Source organism: Ornithodoros turicata, chromosome 4, assembly GCF_037126465.1.
Source record: "Ornithodoros turicata isolate Travis chromosome 4, ASM3712646v1, whole genome shotgun sequence".
NCBI lineage: Eukaryota > Metazoa > Arthropoda > Arachnida > Ixodida > Argasidae > Ornithodoros > Ornithodoros turicata.
Genome location: NC_088204.1, coordinates 2,030,200 through 2,057,014, shown reverse-complemented (window position 1 = coordinate 2,057,014; position 26,815 = coordinate 2,030,200). Strand labels below are relative to the sequence as shown.

The 26,815-nt window shown below is 45.8% G+C and overlaps 1 protein-coding gene across 4 annotated transcripts in view; it reads left to right on the top strand.

Moving 5' to 3' along the window:
• Positions 1-26,815, top strand: part of LOC135390645 (tyrosine-protein kinase transmembrane receptor Ror2-like) — a 133,742-nt gene that overhangs the window by 97,958 nt on the left and 8,969 nt on the right. For all 4 annotated transcript variants that reach the window (XM_064620432.1, XM_064620434.1, XM_064620433.1 and 1 more), the window contains exons 3-4: positions 4,322-4,446; positions 26,493-26,646. In XM_064620432.1, the coding sequence (XP_064476502.1) occupies positions 4,322-4,446; positions 26,493-26,646 (279 nt within the window). The remainder of the gene's footprint in view (positions 1-4,321; positions 4,447-26,492; positions 26,647-26,815) is intronic.

Sequence of the window (26,815 nt, the reverse complement as noted above, 5' to 3'; positions counted from 1 at the left end):
GGCGACTTCATAAGGAACTGTCCGGGCATTTGCTTCTGAAAGTCTGAGGAAACTCTAGTATTTAATTGCCTATAGGGTCGGATGTTGTATCCAAATAGGCCACACCCATCTATCTCCAATCGACCTTGAAAGCAGCACGACCTCACACAAGGCACGACCCGGAGAAGCAAACGGACTGTAGATAGATACGAGAGAAAAAGGTAACGTGCAGCCCATCTGTGTTCTATCTCAGACCGATCCTTTACAAAAGGGCCGCCGATGAATCGGATACCCAAAAAGGGAGCAATTACCCGGTCCATGGTGGCCGCATCAAATAAGGTGAGGACAGCTGTCAGCGCCACCTGGACTCTAGAGGGCGCCACATAGTATTGGACGGAGACAATGGTCGTTGCCGCCATAAACTATCGCAGAAGGATGGGACCGCGGACGACCATCGAACAAAGGACAACTGTCCTCTCCCGATATCATCTCCTTGTTATTGACACACCCGGGGTGGGCTTGGATTGCGGGAGTATTTTTCTATCTTTCAGTCCGGGGACGGCGAATTGATGTTCCAATTTCTGGTGAATCAAAGTATTTACGTTATTATTATTATTATTATTATATCTTTTTGTGGGGCAGAGGGCGGGTGTTGCAAAGGGGCTCCCGCGTCTGTTAGCAACGTTGTCGTACGCTAACGAGACAACGTATCCTTCGTGTATATCCCTACGCCCCTCGCAGCTACAATTACATTGCTGTGTAACACGGAATTTAAAAAAAAATATTGAGACACACTCTTAAAAGTGAACTTCACCGCATAGCACTCTCCTAGCCAACCATCATCTCGAATGGCATCGTTATTTCCCCTGATTTGTCGAAAACAGCGGGCGTACGCCTTTTTGTGACACTTATGCAGTTCATAATTGTCACAAAAATGGCGTACGCCTCCTATTTCCAGCAAATTAGGGGAGACAACGATATCATTCGAGATGATGGTTGGCAAGGAGCGTGCTATGCGGCAAAGTTCTGTTGCGAGAGTGTACATTCTTCCGCTGTTTTGCATTGCAGAACTGCCCGAACTCCTCCAACTTATACGAATGAAAATATGTCCTCCTCCGGCAACATCGACTATTTCGCGTCCTCCCTCGATGAATGCCAAAGAGCGCGTAACTCCCTCCATCGAAGCTTTCTTCCAACGCAGCGTTTCGATGCCCCGCAGAAAATTTTCCTTTTCTTCCCATACATTCTCCCCATCCCATGCCCGGATATTCCCATTCCGTACCCTTTGCCCTCCTCTCCCCTGTTTCCGCATTCAAAGCCACAGCCCCCCCCCTTTCCCTCGCGTACACGCATTCATTCTTCGAATGCCAACTCCACCCCGAAATTCATAATTCGCGCTGGCCTCATAAATAACCTACACACAGTCCGTTCACTCCGCACAGAGATTCGAGAGTACACTGTGGTCCGCTACAAACTTTTCCCTCCATTTTTTTTTTTTTTTTTTTCTGTCGCCAAGTATTATGCAGAACGGGTACGCGATACGTAGACGCTGTACAAGTTGGAACGTTTTTGTAATAACATGTTTCCATCCCGCCGTGGTATATATCACGAAGCAGGCTGTTCTGGGACAGCCTCTGCAACGGCTTGTCTGGAACTCGTTGAAGCGGTAATGTTGTGCTAGCACAAATGCAAGGTCGGTGTGTTGTTCGTGAAGCGACACTCGCTGCTTCGCTGCGCGGTTGTAGTGCCAATTAGGAGCCATTTATAATGGATCCGTCCGAGGGATTTGGAGGCGTTTTTCTTGCTGTCAGTGGACAGCGCAGCCAAATCCTACTTTAACGACGAATCGTTCGGTGGCCCGACTAGTAGTATTTACTCCTATCCCAAACGATGGCAAGGTGCAAACGAGCATTGCTCGAAACCGGAGTTGTCTCGCGACGTAAAGTCCTGAATTATTATTATTAATATTATTATTATTATTATTATCGAAACACTTCGAGCAATATATTGACAGTTACCACGCAAGGTATTTTCACTCAGCGGCGCGTGGTTACTGCGCAATTTAATTTACAAAAACCAGCGGTCAGCTCGGAGGTCTATACCCCCATCTTCTGTCGTGACGTAATCAGATCAGGGTGACGTGGCATCAGCGTAGCCGAGAGGCAGTCTCATTACCCGTCAATGTTCTCATTCCCTGGCGGGCTAGAGGTCAGCTATAGGAGAGTCTTTTTTCTTTGTGCGAGAGCGTGTGTTAAAATTTATGAACGGGTCTTTCGCTGCTACTAAGTGGAGCAACGTGGAATATTTATGTGCCGTGCAGTTCCGTATCAAATATCGTCTGTTCAGAATCGCACACAACTTTTATGCCATAGAAATGAGTTCTGATCGACAGTGATGGAATGTTCCCGATGGCAAGGGGAGCTTGTCAACCCGTGCCCTGACTCCAGGGCTAGCCACGGACCGCGTCACAAATGGCCCTATATGTCGCATTCTATATTCCCGCAAAATGTTGTTCCACCGTGTGACGCAGAAATTACGTTAATTAGAAATCACGTAATTAATTTATATCTAAATATGACGGAAAGTGGCTCCCATTATTGCTCAACAATCCCCAAGGTCACGTCCAAACCAAGAGCTCGATTTGATCCCTAAAATACGCATCGTCATAATAGCGATGCAAACGAACACAAATTAGTTCAAGTTGCACATTTCGACTAAAGAAACGTGATATTATGTTGATGTTAACATTGCCTCGAGTTTGAGGGAAAACGCAGGACAAGGCAATGTTAACATCAAGTCAATACCGGCAAGCTTGCCTGCTCCTGTTATGTTCATGATATTATGGTTCAGCATCTCTGACCGGATTTTGGGATGACGGGATTTGACGGGAATGACCTTTGACAGGATTTTGTTAAAGAACGGTAGTTGATTGAAAGACCATTCAATGGACTATCATTCTTTTGATGGGATGTGCTGGTGATGATCGCCTTACACGACGAGATTGGAAGGTGACACAGGTTCGAATCCGGGCACCGGCACAGTTCCCTCTGAAGTCGACCCAGGACGCACACTAACCCCTCTGTCCCCCACTCCTTCCTGCTGTCCCCTCTCCATCTGTCAACGTCTGTACGCCCCTCATAGTCACAGTTGCTTCGCGGCGCTAACGCGGAATTAAAAAAAAAAACGCTACTGGAAGCACAATATTGTGTTCGTCCTTCCGTGGTCTCAGCTGCTAGGACGTTTCTTTCAAGGATAACACTCCCGGAGTAACAACGAAAGAACAATCACCACTACGTGAAGGACGAAGAGCGAAAAAAAAAAAAAAACCTTTGCTCGACGATGTTGCAGCACCGACACCGCTTTCAACCTCTTTTTCTATCCTCTCTAATGGGCCCTTTTCATCTAGGCTTAGCTCTTCGTCTTTCTTGACGTTTTCTTCTCTCTTTCGAGTCTCTTCCACTTACAAGCTTACCGATCGACTAAACTGGGGATGCATGAAATAACCTGTCTTCGATGCGCCGCCTTTGACGTGCGCATTCAGAATTGATGCGTACCTATGTGCAATGAAGTGCGTAAGGTGTACCCTTTAAAGGAGCAGTGAATGAACCCTCCATGAAATTTTTCGTTTTTTGGTTGCGGCGGATTGTGTAAGAAATAACGCACGAACGATGGTCTATCTGTCTTCTGGCGCGCGCGAGAGGTATTTTTTTTTAATTCCGCGTTAGCGCCGCAAGGAAACTATAGCTATAAGAGGCGCACAGACGTGGACAGATGGAGAGAGGACAGCAGGAAGCAGTCGAGAAGAGAGAGAGAACACGGGGGTGGGGTTCGTCTTCAGGGAGAACTGTGGAAAACCTCAGACGGCACAGCCGCTGCCGAGATTCGAGACCGTGTCACCTCCCAGCCTGGGCGTGGAAGGGAGGTCGTTGTTCTTTATGTATTAATTAATTTATTTGTATTTATTATGGTGCCCACGAACAGCAGCTGCCTACACTCTTAAAAATGAACTTCACAGCATAGCACGCTCCTAGCCAACCATCATCTCGAATGATTACGTTATCTGCCATGATTTGTTGAAAACGGGAGGCGTACGCCTTTTTGTGACACTTATGCTGTTCATAATTGTCACAAAAATGGCGTACGCCTCCCGTTGTCAACAATTCAGGGCAGATAACGATAGCGGTGAAGTTCATTTTTAAGAGTGTAGGTGATGGTGCACCCCAAGGACGTGCTTTCTTGCAAAGACTTCGTTGGCGTGCATATCCTTTAGCAGCCGCGTCGATGAGCTGCTATAGAACGAAGAATGACGTCACTTTTCTTGATTCCTTTCTCTTTTTTGCAGTGCCAGCCCGCATCGAAGGTGGCCGTACAGTGTACAACGTATCCCTTGGCGAGGAAGTGGTTCTTGAGTGCACCGCTAGGGGTGATCCACCGCCTTTGATTACTTGGTGGAAGGACGGCTTTCTGGTGAGTAGACACTATACGTTTTCGCAAGATCGACTCAACGCGAAACGTTATGCTGATTTATATACAGGGCCGTTTTCTTTCTTTTTTTTTAAAGTCATTTACATAACTTTTGATAATAAAACGGCGTATGCTACCTAGATGGCGCTTTTCACGGGTGGGTCATGCAGCCAGGCGGACATGTCGGAAAGCGTATGTAACTACTGGGCGACTAATTACCTAAAATTCATTAATTAATTTAATTAATTACTTTTGGATGTTTTGGGGGAAATGGGAGACAGCAAAATTGGAAGCAATCGACCCTCTGTTTTAAAAATCCTCGTCTTTGTCGCGTTGTCTTATCATGCTTCAGTGCACCAACCAACACGCTCCACACGTTCTGGAAACAAGCTCCTACTTTGATATATAAATAGCTCAGTTTGGATTTGCGAATGAGCCAAAACCAGAACTACACACTTCTCGAGCAGAGAAACGACATGACCTGCGGCTTATCTGGTCCGGAAAACGGTCTATCTGCCCATCAGTTGAGCGCCTACTCCAATTAACTCTGTCGCTACAAAACACACGTGGCCCCCCGACGCGAATGCCCGTCGCTCTTTTCGCTCCCGCGAAGAGCGTGGATCGGTTTCTGCTCAGTTTATTTATTGATTTATTTATTTATTTATTTAAATACCCTCAGGGCTTGCGCGTTACAGAGGGGAGTGGTAGTTAGAATAAATGGGTTACAGAAGCAAAAACAATCGAACAAACAAAACTGAGTACAAAATATAACAATGATGTCAAAACAACGAAGATGATTACAATGCAATAAAATCACTAATGACACTTTTGAACTGAGCAATGGGCGAGATTGACGTTAGTGAACCAGTTGTTGAATAGAAGGCAAAATTTTGCGAATCATTTGCGTAGCAAAATTCGGCAATGGATATTTCACTGCATGATGCAGATGATTCACGCAGATGAATATAGAAATATAGATAGAAATGTGAATGAAATGTGATGAATATAGAAATATAGATAGAAATGTGAATGAAATGTGAAATGTGATGAATATAGAAATATAGATAGAAATATTTCATCGTTAATTTCTTAGGCAATTTGAGGCTTTGTACGTATTTGTCCCCTCTATGTTAGTTTATCCTTAATTTCCCAATTCCTTTTCCTTTTATTTATTTCTTATTTCTTGATTTTATTTATTTATTTATTTATTTATGGAATAGCAAGCCGACGTCCCGTTTGGCTGACCTTTCCCTCGTTTTTTTTCCCCCTTTTCGTCTAATAAATATATCCCCCCACCCCGCAATGTAGTTCCAGACTATCAGTTCTCCCATGTTTAGCACACTAGTCCCATTCGTTTTGAAAGCCTACCGTAAAACCCAGGGAAAACCTCAGACAGCAGAGCCAGTGGTAGGATTCGAACCCACCACCTCCAGCTAGCGGACGCTTTTTTCCCGCTCGGCTGGGTCCAACATGATGTTCCAACGAAGCTTGGATCATGGAAATATATTGCTGCATCAGCGGCCTTTCCGTATAGACCCCTCTTCCCGCGTGTTTAGCTCTTTTGTCTCCACGGTGATGTAGTATTCGGCGGAGAGAGAAATTTGGATACAAAATGGCGCTAAAATGTCACGGGTGCGGTGGGTCGGAAAAGATGAATTGAGACGCGGACGGATCACCGGGAATATTTAATGCGGCCACAATGGCAGAAAACCGAGGAAGGAGTGTGGCCGCAGTGTTCGATATTTCAAGTTGTTTATCGATTGATTTATTAAAATCTGCTTGATGTTGTTCTTTCGGTAAAAGAGCGTACTTGAGAAAGTTTTCCTGGTTGTTGCGTCCTACTCAGACTACTGTAACTTCTAGAGTGCTTTATTCGTGACGATGGTCATACGTTGAAGTGTGTGAGCATCGTGAATATCGATGAACGAATTTGGATTAGGTTTCACTATATTCGTGTTATTCTTTTATTTTTAGTTCAGTGCTAGCGCCGCGAGTAGCACCTTTGGCTATGAGCGGCGTACAGATCTGGACAGATGGAGAGAGGACAGCAGGAACGAATTGGGGGGTTAATATGTGTCCTGGGCCGACTTCAGGGGGAACTGCACCGACATTCGTCTGGAAAGTCTTCGGAAAACCCAGGGAAAACCTCAGACAGCATAGCCGGCGGTAGGATTCGAACCCGCCACCTCCCAGGATTCAGCACGACCTTGGCTACCACCAACGCGCGGGACGCCTTAACCCGCTCGGCCATGCCGCTGTTTTTTTTTTTTTTTTTGTAACTTTAATGCAAGTGATGCCGAGAATATACAATATTTACAGCTGGTTATATTCGTGATATTCAAGTACCTATGAATTGTCACGAAATGACAATTAATGGATGCGTCTTATCTTTTGTCGACCATCCTCATCTCATTACTTACACTTTATCGCTGGTTTGATTTTCTTCTTTCTCCCCTATAGAACACATATTTGGGCCATTTGGTAATCTATACGGGCGTAAAAGCGCTAAAACGAGACGAGACGCGACCAACGAAACACACAAGAAAGCAGATTGTTGTGTGTTTCGTTGGTCGCGTCGCGTCTCGTTTTAGCGCTTTTGCCCCAGTTCTCCCCCTATCATTATCAAACACTTATTATCTCCTGGCAGTGCAGAAAATATGTCTTCACGGAGAAAATTGATTGTCTAGCCGCACCAGTGCGGCATGCCTGATTGCATGCAACATTCGTTCGTTCGTGGTAGAGTCACTAAATAAGCTACGCTTCAGAGTATCGACACTGAGTTCCAAGAGCGAGCATGCGCCATCTTGTTTCCGCGCCATCTTGTTTCCGCGCCACGCGCACGCGCACTAAGCACGTTAGCGCACCATGCCATCTATGGTGCGCGGGTGAAATGTTCCTTTCGTTTACAAGCAGCAGTTGACGGCCTTGGGTTCACCCTGACATCTTCGCACAACAATCATACGCGCTTCTCTATGCCACAGCGAGCATTATGTTAGTCATCTTTGATCCTCAACTGGGGATGGTACCCGTGTGTGCGAAAACAAGATGGCGCTCCTGCTCTCCCTTGGACCTCAGTGTCGATACTCTGAAGCGAAGCTTATTTAGTGACTCTAGTTCGTGGCAACCTGGGAAGTGGTGGAATCGAACCGACTGTGCTGTCTGAAGTTTTTCCGGCAGGTTTTCCGAACGAACGTCGGCACAGTTCCCCTTGAAGCCGGCCCAGGATGTGTCTTGTCTCCTCCTCCTTCCTGCTGTCCTCTCTCTCTCTCTCTCATATCTGTACGACGCTCACAACCACAGTTGGTTCGCGGTGCTGACACGGAATAATTAAAAAGCAGTAGTTGTCACGCACATGACAAACCACGTTACTCTGGTAGTCCCGTGGTTTTAACCGGCAGTACAAAAATTGCGCCGACGCGTCATAACCTTTCCAACATCGTTCATCTCGCAGGATTCAATGTTTTAAGGATCTTCTAAGCCTTTCATTTAAATCGAAGCTCTTTTCCTCTTTTTTTTTTTCTACCTTATTGGTTTTGACGTTCTATTGAGCGATTGGCGCTCCCTCATGCGAGCGGTGATTATTTGGGCGAACTCTTGGACCGACTAATTGGAAAATTCCTCGTCCTCCATATTCACGGCAGGTTCTCCGCGTATGATTATCATTGCGCCTACTCTCTGTGCACCTACTACCAGTGCTTTGAGGGGGAACAGCGAGATTGGAATTAGATTAAATTAATTCGCTCAGGCGTAATGATAGATTATCATCTCCCTTCGCCTGTGGCTGTACTAACGCGCCGTCTTGCGTTAGGAGAGACATACATATTTCTGTTCGTCCCGCGTAGGTGTAATGAAAAAAAAAAAAAAAGGTTTGCACCGATCATTGAGCGGGGTCATCGAAGTTGTGAATGGAGATTGTGAATCTCCGTCACTAGTGTTCATGGACGAAAATGGAGTGGTGTATATTCGCGCCGCTTCGGAAAATAACTGCTGCTTGAGTGTAACGAGCATGTGAATGCAACTTTAACTGGATAGCTGGAACTGTAAATAATTACATTTCGGAAAGCACCTAATTTGAACTCAGTCACTAGTTTCACGAGCTGGTTGTGAGAGCAAGGGCCAGTTCTCACATACAGCGCTTTGCTTCAGCGCTGTGTTCTACGAGGGGTGTTCAAGTCAAACCGGGACTTTACATTTTTCGCAAAAGTAAAATGAACTTACAGGCGAGAAATTAGTTTTATTTTTCAACGTAATCTCCCGCTGCACTAATGCACTTGTCCCAGCGTTTCACGAGGGCTTGGATGCCAGCAGCGTTGAAATCCTTACCGGTGCGTAGCAGCCATGATCGGACCGTATTCTTGACCTCGTCGTCGCACCTGAAGTGGCCGCCCTGGATGTGGCAGCAACTCCCAGCCAAGTTCCTGTAAGGTGCGTGTCGTGATATGCGCGGTATGCGGGCGTGCATTGTCCTGTGGGAGGAGGACTCCTTTGGTGATGAAGCCCGACCGCTTTTGCTTCAGCGCCTTATGCACATACCTGAGAACTTGGCAGTAATATGCACTATTGATGGTGGTACCACTGGGCAGAAAATCAACATGAACAACGCCAGCCTTGTCCCAGGAAACCGTGGCCATGACCTTACCCGTAGACGGGGTGCTTCGCAACTCTGACACTGGGCATGAGTCACCCCGGCCGGGGTCGTCCTGCACTGATGTACGGCCGTCTCGGAACCGTTTGCACCACTCAAACGCTTTGCTGCGGCCAAGTGTATCGTGGCCATACTGAGCCTGAAGTCATCTGTGAATTTCAGATGACTTTACGCCTTCATTCATGAGAAACTTCATGACAGTTCGCTGTTCGATGTGCGCGCTCACCTCGTTGTCGGCCATCTTGTCCAGCACGTGTCTTCTGTTTTGCACAAACTTTGGACCACCACGTGGTGAACGCGGAGGCCTGTCGCGTGTGAAAATGACGAAAAAGAAGTAGCGCGAGCCATTTGTACACTCAGGAGACAGAAAGTCCCGGTTTGACTTGAACACCCCTCGTACGTTCGTGTTCTCACTTGCAAAGCAGGGCGTACGGCGCTCGGCTGGCTCCACAGCTCATGTCTCGCACGACCTGATCGGTGACGTGACGCAGCGCAGTTTCGTCTGTGTTGATTCTTGATTCCCGTAACCTATGCGGACCCACAATCTCAATTAGCTGGGAAAACGGGAAATTCGACGCCATGTTCAGTTCACCACGACACAAAGAAGGCATCGCAAAAACTAGGAAGCAAAACAATTCCACAGCATTCGCGACGTCATGGAAAAGGCAGCCTCTTGATTGGCCATCGCAAACTAGCGCTAGAAATGAGCGCTGTAAAAGTTGAGAGAAGCTCAACTCACAAGCGCTGCTTTCCATCGGTTCATGGGAGTGCGAGGAGGAAAAAAACAGCGCTGTTTACAAATGCTGTGGAGCCAAGCGCTGTATGTGAGAAGAGGCCATAACTTTGGTGCTCTTTTTTGAGTAGGTTATCTATTACAGGAAAGCTGCGAGAAGTACCAGCTGATATTGTTAATAGTGCTACCACCTTCTTCATTTGATTTTATCTTTCACCTAGATTAGGATTATCCTGGCATCAAGCAGCGCGATAACCTTACGCGTGACTTGTGCATTTCTTTTGCTTTCCTATTATCACCCTTCGCTTCAGGTTACGTCACCGTTGGAAAGTTTCTCTCCGCTCTATAATGACGTTTTCGAGGCAGCAGCAGCCCTAGTATATAGTTCCCTGTAGCCTACTACAGCCGTGGGAGATATCCGCTGATTAAAATGGAGACGACGTGTCGAAACAGAATAACGCGCCCCGTTAATGTCGAGAAAGACCTCACCGCGTGCGTTTTCATTAACGTCGCACGTGCAGCTGTCATCGTCGCTGCCTTCTTTGCTTTCACCATCAGTTCGTTTCCAAGGGGAAGGAAAAACCTCTTTGCTTAATTAAGAGCACGAGGGGACGACACTAGCGCCCTCTAGAACGTCGTCCTACAGCGAACGTGTTTCCGTGTCGATTCCGAAGAGAAGGATTGGATAGCAGGTCCCGCTCTGAGACAGAGACTTCTTTCTTTTTTTCTTTTTTTTTTTTTCTTTCCCGTAACTTGTGTTAGCTACTATTCGTAAGCTTGGAGCATTACGGTGTATTCACACGAGCGACATTCCCCGCAGAAGCTGAAGACGCGACAAACGTCATAGCTTTCTGAGCGCGAGCGCTCAACGTCCACTGTTCACGTACACTGCTAACCGTGGGGAATATCCTGCAAGACAGTCACAAGATATTCCGTAGCAAACGACAGAAAAGACGCTGACGGGGTCGTCTGCTAAGTGCGCGGTACGCCACTCCCGATATTCCGCACCGTGTGAATGTTCACGTAACACGGGACGGAACTTCGTCTCTGTGAGCAGTATTTTTGCTTTTTCTTCCACTAGAATCTTCCGTGAGGATGTCGCTCGTGTGAATACACAGTTAAGATACCCTCTTCCTTTCCTGTGTTCCGTATTGGCACCGCCAAACTGCTGTGGCTATAAGCGCAAGGCAGGCGTGGACAGCAGGGAAGATAGGAATATAGTATCCGTTCTGGGCCTACTTCAGGGAGAACTGTGTCGACATCCTCCTGACAAGTGTGCCGGAAGCGTTTCCAGACGACTTTTCCCACTGCAGTCGACCCAGTTCGCGTAGTAATGCCACCCTTCTTATTGTTCCTTCATCGAGTGAAAAGAAACTTATTTTATGTTATTTAAGTTCCATGTTAGCGCCGCGAAGCAACCGTGGCTATGAGTGGCGTACAGGCGTGGACAGATGAAGAGAAGACAGCAGGAAGGAGCGGGTGATAGGGGGTAGTATGCGTCCTGGGCTAACTTCAGGGGGAACTGTGCCGATATTCGTCTGGAAAGTCTTCGGAAAATCCAGGGAGGTCCTCAGACAGCACTGCCGGTGACAGTATTCGAACCCGTGTCACACCCCAGTCTCGGCGTGGAAAGCGATCATCTTCACCACTACGCCTGAGGAGCTGGGAGAAAAATATGTGCTCTGTTCTATATGTCACCTGCTCACGAGTGTATACTCATGTGAATCCCGGCTATAACAGCCCCACTTATAACGAATTTCCTGTTATAACGAACACATCGCAAACGACCGTCAAGATTAAACTCAATCTAACGAGACTCCACTTGTAACGAATTTCAGGATATAACGAACAGTTTCCACGCGACTGTGGAGTTCGTTATAAACGGGATTCGCTATAGCTACAGTTGCTTCGCTGTACCGGCAGCGAGTGCCATTTGGAATCTGACACAAAGCAGCTGAGAACACGAAATTTAAATCGCCAGGGTATAACGACGCAAGTCAAAACAGAACAGACAGACAGGTTGGAATAGACGGCCGTAATGTCGTGCCACACATGGAAATGTGGTCTGCGGGGACTGTGAAGAGAAAAATGGTCCTATTCAGTATCGCATGTCGTTCGAATTGCTAAGCAGCAGGCCCAGGCTTTGCGGCCCTTGATTTATCGGCGAGGATTGCGGACGTTCTCCGTGGAATGCCGTTTCGCGGGGCATTTTCGTCTCGGCTTCGACACGAAGTCGTTGGGAATATCCTGCTTTGGTCCGTCGTCGGATGTCTGTTGGGTCCCCGAAGCGTAGTTAGTCGCCGGTGTCAGGTCTAGTGTTGGTAAACTTCGCAGGTTGCTGCAATTGAATGGGAGGAAAGAATGAAGAACGAGAAGGAGATCTGTTGAAATGTCTGTAAATGTCGGAGTGTAATGACGCCTTTGTATGCTTTGTATACTGGTTTCTTTTAAGATTAATAGCCGTTCGGGAATAGTGATCAAGGTGCAAGAAAATTATATGCGTGCTAGATACGATTTATGAAGAAAGATAAGATTGTTAGCAACCGGAATCAGTACAGACGTACAGAGTGATACCCCTGCTACACGGGCATTTTTCAATGATCATTGAATTCAATGGTCATTGAACACGCGCGTGGCGCCACCAAGCGAGTAACGTGTCAACTTCGCAAAAAGCATTGGATCCCATGCTTCCTGAAAGGTTGACACGTTACATCCTAGATGGCGCCACGCACGCGTTCAATGACGATTGGTTTCAATGATCATTGAAGAGTGCACTTGTGGCAGAGGTATGAGGTGTCTACGAAGACAGTTGAGCTAATGGGAGTGAATCTTGGATACGCAGTTTGTTTTTACCGTTCATGGACTCGTACTGTGTCGCCAATAGATGCGTCGTGAATGTCCCGCCTCCAGTTCATTTTGCGAAGCTTCTCCTTCCACTTCCAAGTGAGACTCTGTCAGGAAGTCGTTTGTTTACATTCGAGGTGTCTAATCGGTAGATGTCACTACGTTGCTGCTAGATATATGACTGGCTAAACAGTTAAATAATGTTTGTAACCTGCAGTTGCTAGTGAACCTTTCCAGTGACTTCCTTCTTTCAGTGATGAATGTTGTCGCTCAAACAATAGACGAGACAATCCAGAGGGAGTCGTGTATGTCAGTGATGGCCTATCTTACCAGCGATAGCAATCTGTGGCGTAGGTCTGTTACTAATGGAAGAATAACTAGCAAGAAACGACGTAGTTCGTGGCGAGTGCTTTCCCAATTACTCCGCGAATCGTTCTTGCAGTTTATTTTGTCGTCCTCGAAACGTAGCACCGTGTGTGAAATCCTCTTGGGCCATTCGTTATATTATATCGCACACGACAAATATTTGAGCTTAAGCGACCCCTTAGGTTATCCTTGTTATTTTTATCGTGTATTATCACTGTACTATTGCTATCATACCATAGTTACTATCACACTGTACATGAATAAGAGAACCGTTTATAAGATATTTCAGCCCGGTTTATGGGAAGACGGCGTCACTAAAGCGTCATGATTAATGCGATAATGCGATTGATAATGATGAAGATGAGCAGTCTTTCGAGGCGTCTTTTAACGTACTACAGTATATGCAAAACGAAAGAAATATAAAATGTCGGAAGATGGAATTGTTGAATAGCTGCTGTCACCCAAATGGAGTAGATTTTATGCGCGGTCGATAATTTATGCACCTTCAATAAGTCAAGCTCCCAACCGACAGTCTCCTTTTCTTTGTTCTCGTGACCTGTACGGAGCGGACAGGTCAATTTTAGAGCTGGAATTATCAATTCTCAAGAGAGAGAGTTCTCGAATGCCCCGTTGTGTGTCCCGTTAATACGCTAATAGGGCAGTGACACAGAAATCTTGGCAGGTTATCTCACTTTGTTTCGCACGTTAAAGTAATGAGGCAAAGGCGGATTGTGGATGTTGTTATGGGCGCGAAATATTATTCCTTTCTCGGGCGTATACAGTGAACCCTCGTTAATATGACCCCCGATAATATGACATGCTCACTTCGTGACCGTTTTTCTTGGGAACCGTTCCGCCGCCATGTAAATCTAACTCGTTAGTATGACAATCCACTTATCCGACTATGACTGAGATTTTTGTCACAAGTAGTGTCAAACACGGGTATTATCTTCTCGTTATTATGACCACGTCGCATGACCCGCACAGTAGCCCCAGGGAGAGGCTACACACGTACCTCAGGCAGAGGGTGACGCGCGTTGAAGTAGGGCGCCACGGTTTGGGATGACTCCTGATTTTGTTGACCTCGGAATTACTCATAGCACTTTTCGGACTGCCAAAGCACTGTAGTGCTTAAAACAGCAGTGACCACGACACCAGGTCACACTGTGCTGCTGCTGCTGTTGTGCACCTAAGAATGGCCGGAACGAAGCGGTATCTGAGGTCAGCGGATTATGCGTTTCTCGTTAGTATAACAATTCGCTTTATGACCAAAATCTGCGGGAACGGTGGTGGTCATATTAACGAGGGTTCACTGTATACGATTAGAGTAAGAGTCAAGTGCCCAGCAATCCCCGGGTTATTGTAACACAGAATATTTAGCACACAACCCCCGCGACCCATTGGTGGAGTTTGTCGTCGCTTGCCACTGCAGTCGTAAAGAAAAATCCCTTATCCACCGCCTACGACTCGATGTTGCCCGTACTCAGTTGCTTCTCTTCAAAATGGGCCGGTTAAGTTCCCCAAATTACACTCTCTGTGGCGGGGCGTGGGAGCTGACATCCCACACCATCTTCACCATCGGAACACCCTCCGTTGCCGTCTACTCCGGATTGGCTGTAATTACGTTTCCTTGGCCACTCTACACTCTTAAAAATGAACTTCACCGCATAGCACGCTCCTAGCCAACCATTATCACGAATGATATCGTTATCTGCCCTGATTTGTTGAAAACGGGAGGCGTACGCCTTTTTTGTGACACTTATGCTGTTCATAATTGTCACAGAAAAGGCGTACGCCTCCCGTTTTCAACAAATCAGGGCAGGTAACGATATCATTAGAGATAATGGTTGGCTAGGAGCGTGCTATCCGGTGAAGTTCGTTTTTAAGAGTGTACTTGGCCCCATCCTTCACCCCAACCCTCCTCCTTCTCCTTTCTTCCTTTTTTAGGGAATAGCAAGCCGGCGTGCTGCATGGCTGACACCTTTCCCCTTTCCTTATTTTTCTCTGCCAATAAATCCCCCCAACCAGAGGCTGTCACTGCCGCTCTCTTCAGTTTTCTCAGAGCCTCAGGACTCACGAACTACATGCGACATTGTCACGTTGTTATAGTGTATCTTCTCCTCTTGACCTTTCTGGATGCCACAGGACTTCGATCCTTATTGTGAAGGGGCTCATTATTTTATTCCCCGCATCAACACCAGCAAAGGAGTAGAGTATCGCCCCTGGCGATGAAACTCCCCATTTATCATCTCACAATAAAGTTGTTGTTTGTTGTTTTCCTTTTTTTCCCCCTCATTCTTTTCCGTTTCTTTTTCGTTTTTCTTTGAAATAGCGAGCCGGCTCTTCCCCTGGCTAACCTTTCCTTTTTTTAATAAACATATCCCCCCTCCCCCCTGAAGTACGGATTTTACTAGCGAGATATTAGTGAGTTTTAGTGTATCGTATACGCTATCGTCTTTGCGTACGTAAGGGATAGCGTTGGTGGTTCTGCGCACGCGCAAAACATAAAGAGAGTTTCGCGCAGCTCGCAGAACCACCACGCTATTGCGTATACGCAAAGGCGATAGCGTACAATGCACTAAAACTCAATATTTAATCGTAAAACGCTGCCAGAGATTGCGACGCGCGGTCGTTCTTATTCTCGTCTCAAGGACGTGAGTTGTTCAGCACGCGCCTCTGTTGTTGTGTCTAGAGATGCAAAGCCCCGAAAAAAAAGAAAAGAAAAAAAGAACGGGAATTTTGGAACAAAAGAACATTTCTTTTTGTTTTGTTTTCTCCTGTCCGGAAAAATTGCCCAAAATTTACGTGCGACAAAATTAAAAGATGTAAATTTTCGTGCCTTCGATGCGTTCTAACCCGTCAACAGTGCCTCAGGTGCCTCTAATCCGCCAACAACCACCAACTTAGAGCTCCGTCTGGCTGTTCCAAGCGATCGCCATCGCTTTCACACAATGTCGGAGTTCTGGTCGGAGGGGACGGGTTGTTCTAATTACCTATCGCTGAGTAGACAGCAGTCTCATGGGATGCTCTGCTGTGCATTTACGCCTAGATGGTGAACACTACTAAAGTTTGTAGCTCATTGTATTATGTGGCTTGGCCGGCAATGCTTCAACTAACCGACTTCGAGTAACCGTTTGTTTCCAATTTTTCCAATTTTTCGGGAAAAAACAAAACAAAAAGAAACGTTTTTTTTTTTTTCGAGTGAGTTAAAATTGTCGGAAATTTTGCATCTCTGGTTTTGTCCACTTCCTTCTTCGCATAAACGTTTACACTCGTGACCTGTGACGTATGCCGTGTGAAAGAATCAGAGTGTCGTGCGTGGGACCCGCATTTTTTCTGCGTGAAAACGTAACGTAGTTATGAAACACTGCGTTACAACCGAGGCATCCTAGCCAGCCACAATTTCGAATGACATCGTTATCTGCCCTGATTTGTTGAAAACGGGAGGCGTACGCCTTTTTTGTGACACTTATGCTGTTCATAATTGTCACAGAAAAGGCGTACGCCTCCCGTTTTCAACAAATCAGGGCAGATAACGATATCATTCGTGGCAATGGTTGGCACAGAGCGTGCTATGCGGTGAAGTTCATTTTTAAGAGTGATTGCTAAGGCTATGTGACAATCATGGCTCAAAGATACGCGAACGAGAAAAAGTGGAAACCATCGTCAACGTGTGTTACTGGATGGAAAGTAACTGTTCTGAGGCTGAAAACAGATGAACACAACACGAGCCTCGAGTGTTTCGGTGTATGTGACGCCAGGCGACGTGAAACACTTCCTCCTTACTGCTCATTTACCAAAATACAGATTAGTTGGAAGCTACGCCGTTCTTCCCTCCTTGTTCACCTTCTCGAAGGCACTTTAAGCGCTATTCCTTCTCGTCGTGTTCAGAAGAATGTTCCTTGACAGCGAAACAATCTGAACCACGAGGGGTTACCGTGCGATGGAACATCTTCTTCTACGAGTCGCCAGGGAGCCGTCCCACTTTCTTCCTCCGTCTTTTGTTGCCGGAATAAAAAAGGTTCCTTCACTCGGGGTCCCATTAGTTGCGTGTCGTTTGAGCACGCAAAGTACCTGACACTCGGTAAGTTAAGATCTCGGAACAGTGAATGAAAAAAAACAAAAAAAAAACATAACAAATAACACATAAACAATTAGTTTAACGATGAAAGATGAAAGTCACTGAAAAGGTTAGCCAGCTGTAGGACTCGAACCCACATCTTCTGGATTACCGATCCAGGGCTCTACCGATTGAGCTCAGCTAACGGCTTCTCAGCGACTTCCAGGGTGCGTCATCTGAAGGGACAAACCAGTCACTCTCTCTCACTCATCCTCCTTTCACTCTTACATTTTTGCTCACTCATACATACATTCATAGGACGGGATCCACGCAAGCGGCAAATGCTGAACATGAGAGAACTGATGTTCTGAGGCTGGAACAACATAGAAGTGCAAATACATACAAAGCCGCAAATTGCCTAATAAAGTAACGATGAAAGTTAATCTCTTATGCAAATACATACAAAGCCTCAAATTGCCTAAGAAATTAACGATGAAAGTTAATTTCTTAGGCAATTGAGGCTTTATTTGTATTTGTCCCTCCTATGTTGTTCCAGCCTCAGAACGTCAGTTCTCTCAAATTAGTTCTGTACTATCGCAAATTATACTGCTTTATTAAAATTTAACTAAAACACCCAGTAACTGAATACCTTCATTCCTGTTTCATCCTTGAAATGTGTTTCTGGCTGGTTGATTCGTTTTTGCAGATGCAGCGGGGGATCATTTCAGGCAACCGCTAAAGCTGGCTTCGCCACACCAACAGTCGCCGCGTGGCAGAGCACGCTTTACGGGGGCACTGTTCGCGCTGTTGTTTGAGCCGTTTTACAAACTGGTCGCGAACTTCACGTGCTGGAAATAACGTACATCAGCGTATCATCACGTCAGCTGAATTTTAATTGAGGAGTATTAAAGTTAAAACTCAAAAGTGAATTTAAAATAACTGTGTAACGCTTCGCTGGCGCCTAACCTAGCGTCAGAAGTAACGTCAGAACCCTTTGATTTCCCCGACTTGGGATAACATAACACTATAGGGCTGATTCAGACGTTCAGTTTCGTGCGTGACTTAGAAATTTTCTCAAAGCACGTAGCGGGGAAGGGAGAAGGTAAGCGTGATGTTTCACCTAATGCTTTTTTTGGGGGGGGGCGGTAATCCCCCCCGGATACGCCAATGACATAACATTGCTGACTTAACATTCCTCCTGTCTATTTATGTGTGTACATCACCAAGTCCTGCGTACCGTTAAAGGACTCGCTTTACGTTGGGATAGTGAACCACAAAAAAAGTATACGAGAAATTTCGTGTCTAATGACGTACGATACAATCAGACGTAGCTTCGCGCTAGACGAGTTAACTCGTTTATTCTCAGCATCGACGAATGGTTGACTCTAAGCCCTAACGGGAACACTGTGTACGTGAAAAGGTTTTTGGTCGCTGAATAACTTAATGTCGCTCCGTTCCTCTAATCTACGGGGTCACTCATTAAACCTTAGCAACCTCACTTCCTAGGGCAGGCACTTCCTATTTGGATAACGCTTTAATGCACTAATTATAATGCGGAATAAACATAAGAATTACGGTAGAAGGTTTACCAACTCCATCTTTTAGCCTTCGGAGAAAATCCGCGTTTGCGACGCTTCTCGAAGAGGGGTAGAAGTGGATCAACTTGTCGGAGCGCATCCTTTTCTGGAAGCCACCGATTAAATTAAGGCGGGGGGTTTTAACGCACTTCCTCCTTGCCCTCCTTTGTTCGGCGAGGAGGTGGTGAAAGATTAGCTCACACCATCGTGTAACGAGATTGCCTTTTGTAGCTAAAGATGTCCCTTTTACCACCTAGGGGAATGTTGAAGCTTTTTTCTTTCTTTTTTTTCACTCTGAGGTTTGCGGACCTTTGATGACGCGTAGATGAAAGGGGAAAGGGGCCTCTTTGGCTGTCGCGTGCGCGCGTGGGAAATTGGATTTTTAGAAGCCGTAAAGTGGCTGACACGGCTCGTACAGACGGTGTTTACATATTTTCGCGTACCGACATATTTATTCGTGCACACGCGTATATTTTCTTCCGCATATTCCACGATATGGGTTAGTTGCTCCTGTATTACTTAAGATAAGAGGATTTCCCTAGCTGTGATCTGCTATTGATGAGATGCAGCCCGTGTTACAAATTGATTCCTCCTTTCTGAACAACTGGTTAAGGTGGCGAATTATTCGCGATTTTTCGGTGAGAGCGCGCGACTCCATGATGGTAGAAAAAAAAAAAAAAAAAAACGACGCGGATATTGCGATTCAAACTTTAACCGAAAATTCTCGAGTGTCTCGAAATGTTTACCTATTAGCGTTTTTTTTTTTTTTTTTTTGGTGGAGGTGGTAGCTTTTAACAATTGCCACTTGGCTAGAGGTCACGTCGAGACAAAATTTGAGAACGCCTAACTTATCTATTCTTCGACATCGCAACCCGAAAAAAAAAAAAAAAGTTATTGTGAGATTGAAAGGACACCTTCCTACTAATTGCTCTGTAGAACCACGATACCCACGCGAGCTCATCATTGATTAATTCTGACCTCACTTTATCGCTGCATTATTTGCAACTTGAAGGCAAAAAAAAAGAAAGAAAAAGCGGAGGGACAAAATAGAATGTACCCGCCTATCCGCTTCACATATCTGAAAAGGACAACTCGGCAACATGTTTTTCGTACCGTTCAAGAACAACTTCTCGCTTCTGTTGTTACCTAGGCAATGTTGAATCACGTTTTTAGACCATGATTGTTACGACGACTGCATTGAAACTGCGTCACCACCGTATAGTGAGCAAGTCAGAGATAGGAAACAATGCGGCAGTAAATGTGCTATGCCATGCGGGTCCCTCGGTGTATACACTCCAAGCGCCTACAACAAATTCGAGTTCTTCTTCTGCTTTCTCATATCTTCGCTGTATGAAAATTAGTCGAAAATAATTTCGCTGAAAATCCCCGGGATCCTTAGATTCGCGTGGAAACTTTTTCATAAAATTGCGGAGCCAAAAGGGAGGGGGGTCCTTGAAATCGAGAAAATCGTTGCCTCTAATACTACCTGAGCAAGGACCCCATATAACTAAGTGTTCTGTACAGAACTATTCCTTTCAGATTTGCTTCAGGCACATAACTATTAGCTTCGTATTTGCTTTGGACACATACGGTCACCGACCGATAATTCCGACTCCAAAAATTCGGACATTCCAATTTTTTGGACAAAACTGTTGGCGCCGTCAAACACCATAGTGGTTCCGCAAGCGGGAAAGAAGAACAAACAAAAGTGTTTTACGAATGGTCAATGTTCGGGGACTTCTCTTCCTCGTTGTTCGCATTCGATTACGTATACTGATAATGATTGCTGATAATTGGTGATTTTATGTCGCTCACGAGCGACGCCACAGTGATCGATCTGTGGATTGATTTTGACCAACTGCGGCACAAATACAACTTCGCTGCGGTGGTTCGTTCTCGCGTGCGTATGCTTCGCTTCCTCCAAGAAATCTTTCCTCCCTTTTATGACGTTGCAGCGAACCGAGCAGACGCTGCTCCCATAGTTTTCGGAGCGTTTCTTTCTACCCGCCAAGTTTAGCGGAAATGAAAGCGAAACAAGGAGTGCGAGAGACGGCGCGGCAAAAACAGGAAATGTCCCCACTTTTCTTTTTTTTTTATACTTCTTTTTGTTGAAGAAGAGAAAGAATAAAATTAATGCTGCGGTGAAAGTCTTTTATGTCCGCGTCGCTGACAGAATGGTGGCGCCGCGGCTTTTGTCCGGGGGAATTCTTGCAGCGCGCGTGGAACCACGTCGGCGGTTAGCGTCGCTGAAATAACGTCCGCTAACGCAGGGACGGAGATGTTTCCGCGTCATAAAATGCGCCGCCAACGCCAGAAACGCCAGCCGACTCGTAATGGAGGTTCCCGTCTACCTTGTCCCGCTCCCTTATACCATGCGGCGTCGATGGACGGTTGCATCTCCCCCCCCACCCCCAAGTTATTTAACGTTCAGTTTGTCATTGTCGCCGAAAAGTCGAAAATCCTGTGAACGTAGATGTAGCCCCAGGCCTGGAGCCGTCGATATTTCTTCCACTGGTGACATCATTCATTCATTCGTTTCATTACACGAGGACGCGTACGGCCTCTAATAAAGCACCGACCGCTCGAAATGTACTGTAAGCAGACTTGTACGTAACGGGTAATTGCGTTACTAGTAATCAATTACTTTTTTGAGTAATTTGTAACGTAATCGATTACTTTTGGGGCCCAGTAATTTTTTGAGTAATTCAATTACAATTTTCAGTAATCAATTACCAAGTAATCGATTACTTGGAAACTAAAGAATCCACATTGTTCGGGACGACGCACACACACATATATGAGACTATTCACCGCCGCGAGAACACAAAACCAAATGCCCTCTGCAAGTTCGGTGCAAGGCAGCTGTCTTATCTCTAGGACTTTTCCCGCAACAATTACTTACCCGAGGTCAATTGCCACAGTGTTCCGCACGTTTAGTGTATTTTTGAGTCCACTGTCCTCTCCCCATTCATGTGTACTATCTATTCGTAACCCGGCCTGCATACAGTAGGTTGGACTGTAGGTTGTACCGTGAACCTGATGAGTCATTTGTGGGAGTTCCAGTTGGGACTCTTTTTCACAGAACTCTCAAAACTCTCAACCTTCTGCTTCAATGCTGACTTCGTTTTTGCTCAGTTTCCTTTTTTTGTGTGTGTGTGGATATCTTTCTTTCTATCTTTTTTTATATCGTTTTCTCAGATATCGAAAGTAATTGGCAAAGTAACGCGTTACTTTTCAAGGCGTTACTTCATTAGTTTTTCCGGCAAGTAATTTGTAACGGTAAAAAATTACTTTTTCGTACAAGGTAACGGTAACGGTAATCAATTACTTTTTTTTAGTAACGTGTACAAGTCTGACTGTAAGTTAACAACAGCGACGTTCATGGTCGATTAATTGTTTCCAAGTTGGATGTGTTTCACTCCGTCACTGTCAACAGAAACAAAGAAAAATTGGGTTACGGAACCCTTTCTTCTTTGATGCAGCTGTTGTCGACATGTTTACGCTACTGCTGCACCGTCGTGTCGCGCTGCCTCAACGTACTGCCCCCTGTCGGCCGCACTTCAAAACATGATTATTACTTTTAAAATGCCGTTGGCGGGAGAGCACTACGAGCGTGTAGTAGCATCCGACTGATCACCCAAGTCGGCCTCTTGGTAAGCCGACAGAGTTGTTCGGAAGTACAAGCGGAAAGTATTCGCGAGGCAAGCAGTAATAATACCGTATTTTCCGGTGTATAACGCGCACCACAGCCACACAATTTCCAGTTTTATTTATTTACAATACTGTTGATCCTGCTTTGGATCGTTACAGGAGTGAGCTGTACACGTGCCTTTCCAGTTCCCCTAAAAACGTAGACATGCTCTGCTCGGCAACAATTGGTTCGGGAAGGATGTTCCAGTCGTGTACTGTCCCAGGGTAATATGAGTATTTTAACACAGTTCTTTACTCCTGAGCAGGAACTAAGTTTCGTGTCGTCCTTATTGTATACAGCAAAAGAAGCACGCGTGCCGAAGTTATTTTTCTTCTTATTATTATTGCCGTTTATTTACCCACAAAGTACCCGCGCTTACCCACAAGGTAAGGTCTGTATTTGAAGGTGCAGGTCTGCCACCCGAGTGGTCATCTAGAGAACAAGAAAACACGTGAAAACACTAGAAGGGTGTCCCTTATTGTCTCATGCGTGCTATGCCGCCCACAGTCAGGAACAGTGCCGCTGCAAAAGGACACCATCCGGGTTCAGCCGGCACCAAAGGGTACCATCCGGGTTCCCTAAGCGAATTCCCTGCAAAGGTTTGCGACGATCGCTCTACGGCCTCTATACTTTGTATACTTGGTCCCTTCTTTTCTATCCAGAGAGAGCGCAGGCAACAATCGAGTTGAGCCCCCACCCTGGGAATGCTCATTGGCTGTCGACGTGCTTTCCAACAGACACCCTCTAAAACAGGGCCACTAACTGTCCTAACGAGTTACTCGCTTAGGGACGTGCTCCGAATCCACAGATCTTGTTCGATCGCGAAAGGAAAGGAAGTGGCGGTACACAGCGCAGGGGTTCCTGCAAAGGGACCCGTCGAAAGACATCATCTGAAAGTTGTGCATTCCAGTACTGTAGCATGAAGAATCGAGTAAAGATTCAATATTTGGCGGTCCCCTGGTGTGGGCCATTGGAAGCGCAAAACAGGCGTGAATATTTCGTGGGACGAGCAAACTGTAGAGCATCCTTCGCCTGGCGGGCAACCATACACTCTAAATCTTTTCACACCTTTAAAGGTGTAACAACGTGCATGGCGCACGCCTTTTTAGGTGTAATTTTGGTAACATAATAATGAAGCACGGTTTCGCACAAATTTTCTTTCCTCGAGTGTTGTCTGTCCTCCAAAAATTCAGTCTTGCAACATCTCAACATTGTTCAACAGTATTGTAGGCACTTGCGCGTGCTCGATTATCGATAGCGATGCATATATGCATTAGCTCATACCTACGATATCCAAGACATAATGAAAGCAAGATTTGCACTGACACTTGGTCTTTAGTAATGCTTTCCAAATTTTGTAAAATATCATCCTGGAGATGCAATGTTACGCAACCTGGTTGAATGTTCATAGCGCACACCTTTAAAGGTGTGAAAAAGTTTACAGTGTACGGGTGAGAACGGCACGATTTAATTATTGCAGTACACATATAACGCAGTCATAAACTCAACCTGAAGATTGTAGATGCAACTCTAACGAAGTCTGGGTTTCTTAAACAAATTACTGTTTATCTTAAATGACACCGCTTCAACGAAAGAAAATTATGTGATTCAACACGTGGTGCAAGTAAAGGTATAAAAACGATGAAGGTATAAACAGCCTGCAGTTATACGTTAGGAGGTATAGCCTCGGTTGTCTATGCTATAACCGAGGTATATAAACACGTGATGATGAGGTGTAAATATGTTACGTTATCCCTGTTTCATACCTCTTTTATACCCTTGATCACGGTTGGAGGTATAAATTGGCACTTTGTACCTTTTCTATACCCTCCAAAGGCATATATCTGCAACAGAAGGTATTAAAAAGGTACAATAACCCATTAGTATACCTTCTTTATACCTTTTTTTCTAACAGTGATAGTACTTGAATGATAGGCAAGCCTGAGCGATGGGCAAGACACGTAAACAAACACAAACACGAAGGCTCGTGTCTTGCCCATGCCTACGTGTCTTGCCCATCGCTCAGGCTTGCCTATCATGGAATTTATCCACCAGCTAGCCTGCATTTACGCCATTCTGTCAATGTACTTGAATGACAAGGTATTACATGCACGCATTGTACTAAAAAAAAGGAAAAGGGAAAAGAAAAAGAGACTGATGAGGGAACAAATCTTATTGCTCTACTTGCCTGTACTTCTCTCGAATATACTTCCTCTGACGTCAGAGGAGTGAGAGCCGTCTCTATTGGTTCTCGTAAGCACGTGACCTCTCCCTCAGACGCCTCAGTGGCGGAGATGCGGCTGTCGTGATGCCAAAAGACAAATGAGCTTCGATATTCGCCCGTTTGGCTGTAAAATTTGGAATGTAAGTTTGTACATGGGTGCAAATAACGGTCTTTTACGTTTGTCTGGAGCAACTTTAACGCATCCTCCGCACAGAGGCCTCTCTGCGTAAAAAACACTCGAGTTGTTTTCGCTTTGTACTAACCAATATTCACGATATATAAGATTGTCGATGACTTTTACGATTACCTAGTCATTTTGTCAGCAACTGGTGCGAAGTACTCGATTAAAACCTTTGCAAACGTTCGAGACAGGGAGGGAGAGAAGGAATCGTTCTCAAACGCTGTAGCCCAAGATTTTAAAAAAATAATAATAAAAAAGCAAACGAAAAATGCAAGGAGCCGGGACCACTTGGAGATGACTCGACGGACATTAATGATTCAAGTCGCGGAAAAGGGAATCTTTCTCCTTATTCATTCTGCCTCGCAGGGACCGAATAAATTACCCTTCTTTCCACTTCGCTTTGCGCTAGACGCCGAAGAAAACTTTAATTCTTCGGAAAAGAACGCTTTATACCAATAGCCAGTCTGCGTGCTTCGAATCCGAGCATCTCGAAACGGCGCTGTTTGTACCAACTATAGGTACCCGCAAGGGTGGGAAATCCCTACCCGTGCCTCATCATACCATGTGAAGTAGTGAGTGTTTTCTATTATATTATATTTTTTTATTTGAGCGTGCCCATCAACGGCAAAGTATTCCTACCGCGCCTCCCGCGACGGCCCGGATGTTGCTCCTGAAAAAAAAAAAAAAGAAACATTGTCGCTGTTGTGGAGTAGAACCCGAAGTTGTGCGATTTTGTGTTTGGTGCCTGTTTTCAAAGTGTGACCGTGAGATACTCCACCGAGTGTACAACGCTGGAAGGATTTGTAAACGTTTTGCGGTTGATGGATTGGAAGCGTTAGAGAGCCCAATAGATGCGCTGAGAGCGTGTACACGGTTCCCCAATATAGAGCCGTTTTCGTTCTTAAAAATCCAGACTTAACAGCACTAAGCAACTGTCGCTGTGAGCGGTCTACAGACGTGGACAGGTAGAGACGGGAGAGGATGGGACACAGGAGGGTTAGTACGCGCCCTGGGCCGACTTCAGGGGCAGCTGTACCGACATCCCTCTGTAGAGTCCTTCGGAAAATCCAGGGAGAACCTGGACGGATTCTAAACCACCTGCTCCCAATGTCCAGCATCACCCCGAAGCTACCACCAACGAGTGAATGCTGTATCCATGCTGCTGGCCATTCTAGATTTATGCAATTTATTTATGCAATGCTATTCAAATGCATTTGCGAGGGTACTGAAGAATACCGAAGAATTGACCGCGCGGTGCAAGGTAGCAACGTAGACACGCCAATATTTCTCGGGACCACGACCTGCTAAAGATTGCTGTGCTCGTTTGTTACTGTATAGCACTAATTTTTGGCGCTGCCGGAAACCCAGAAATCCGCTCCGTCCCAACTCGTTTTGTCCCACACGTACCCACGTTGTAAGTTGATGGAAAAATTTTTGCCTCTCCTGTTCCAGTGGAGCGTTCCACGCTCAACGGGTTCTAACGGCGGAATAATGTTTTGCATTTTCCCGGAGCAAAACTTTCACTTAGCTCCCCCAGTGGAATTCGCCGATAGTTTAAACTCCTCATTTCCTTCTTCTCCGATAGAGGGCAGAAGCATCCTCTATCGATTCTTTCTCAAACCTATCTCGGAACCCAGACTCTGAGCGCCACCTCATAACCGGGAGCCACACTTAGGCCGGCTGTTGAGGCGTCGGGTTGTATAACGGGCCTTCCCTGCCTCGTTTCAGCTGAAGCACAAGGAAGCTCAGCTTTCAAGCTCGCGGCTCATCTTCAATGCTTCGACAACTGCTCTCTACACCTGCCAGGCCAGCAACGATCTTGGCGAGAAAGCAGAGACGCCAGTGAAAGATAATAAGGATTTCCAGGTCTTCGTCATGTCAGGTGAGTGCAGGCGACGCACGTAGTAGTTGACCTCGTTTTGTGTTCTATTTTCTGAATATGTGTGCGCCCATTCTTTATTAGTTTCCGATGTACCTTTTTGCTCCCGAGGTTTTTTTAATGAAAGGTCGCTTCGCCACATTGTACGTGTGTTTACGGGTGAAGCCAACTT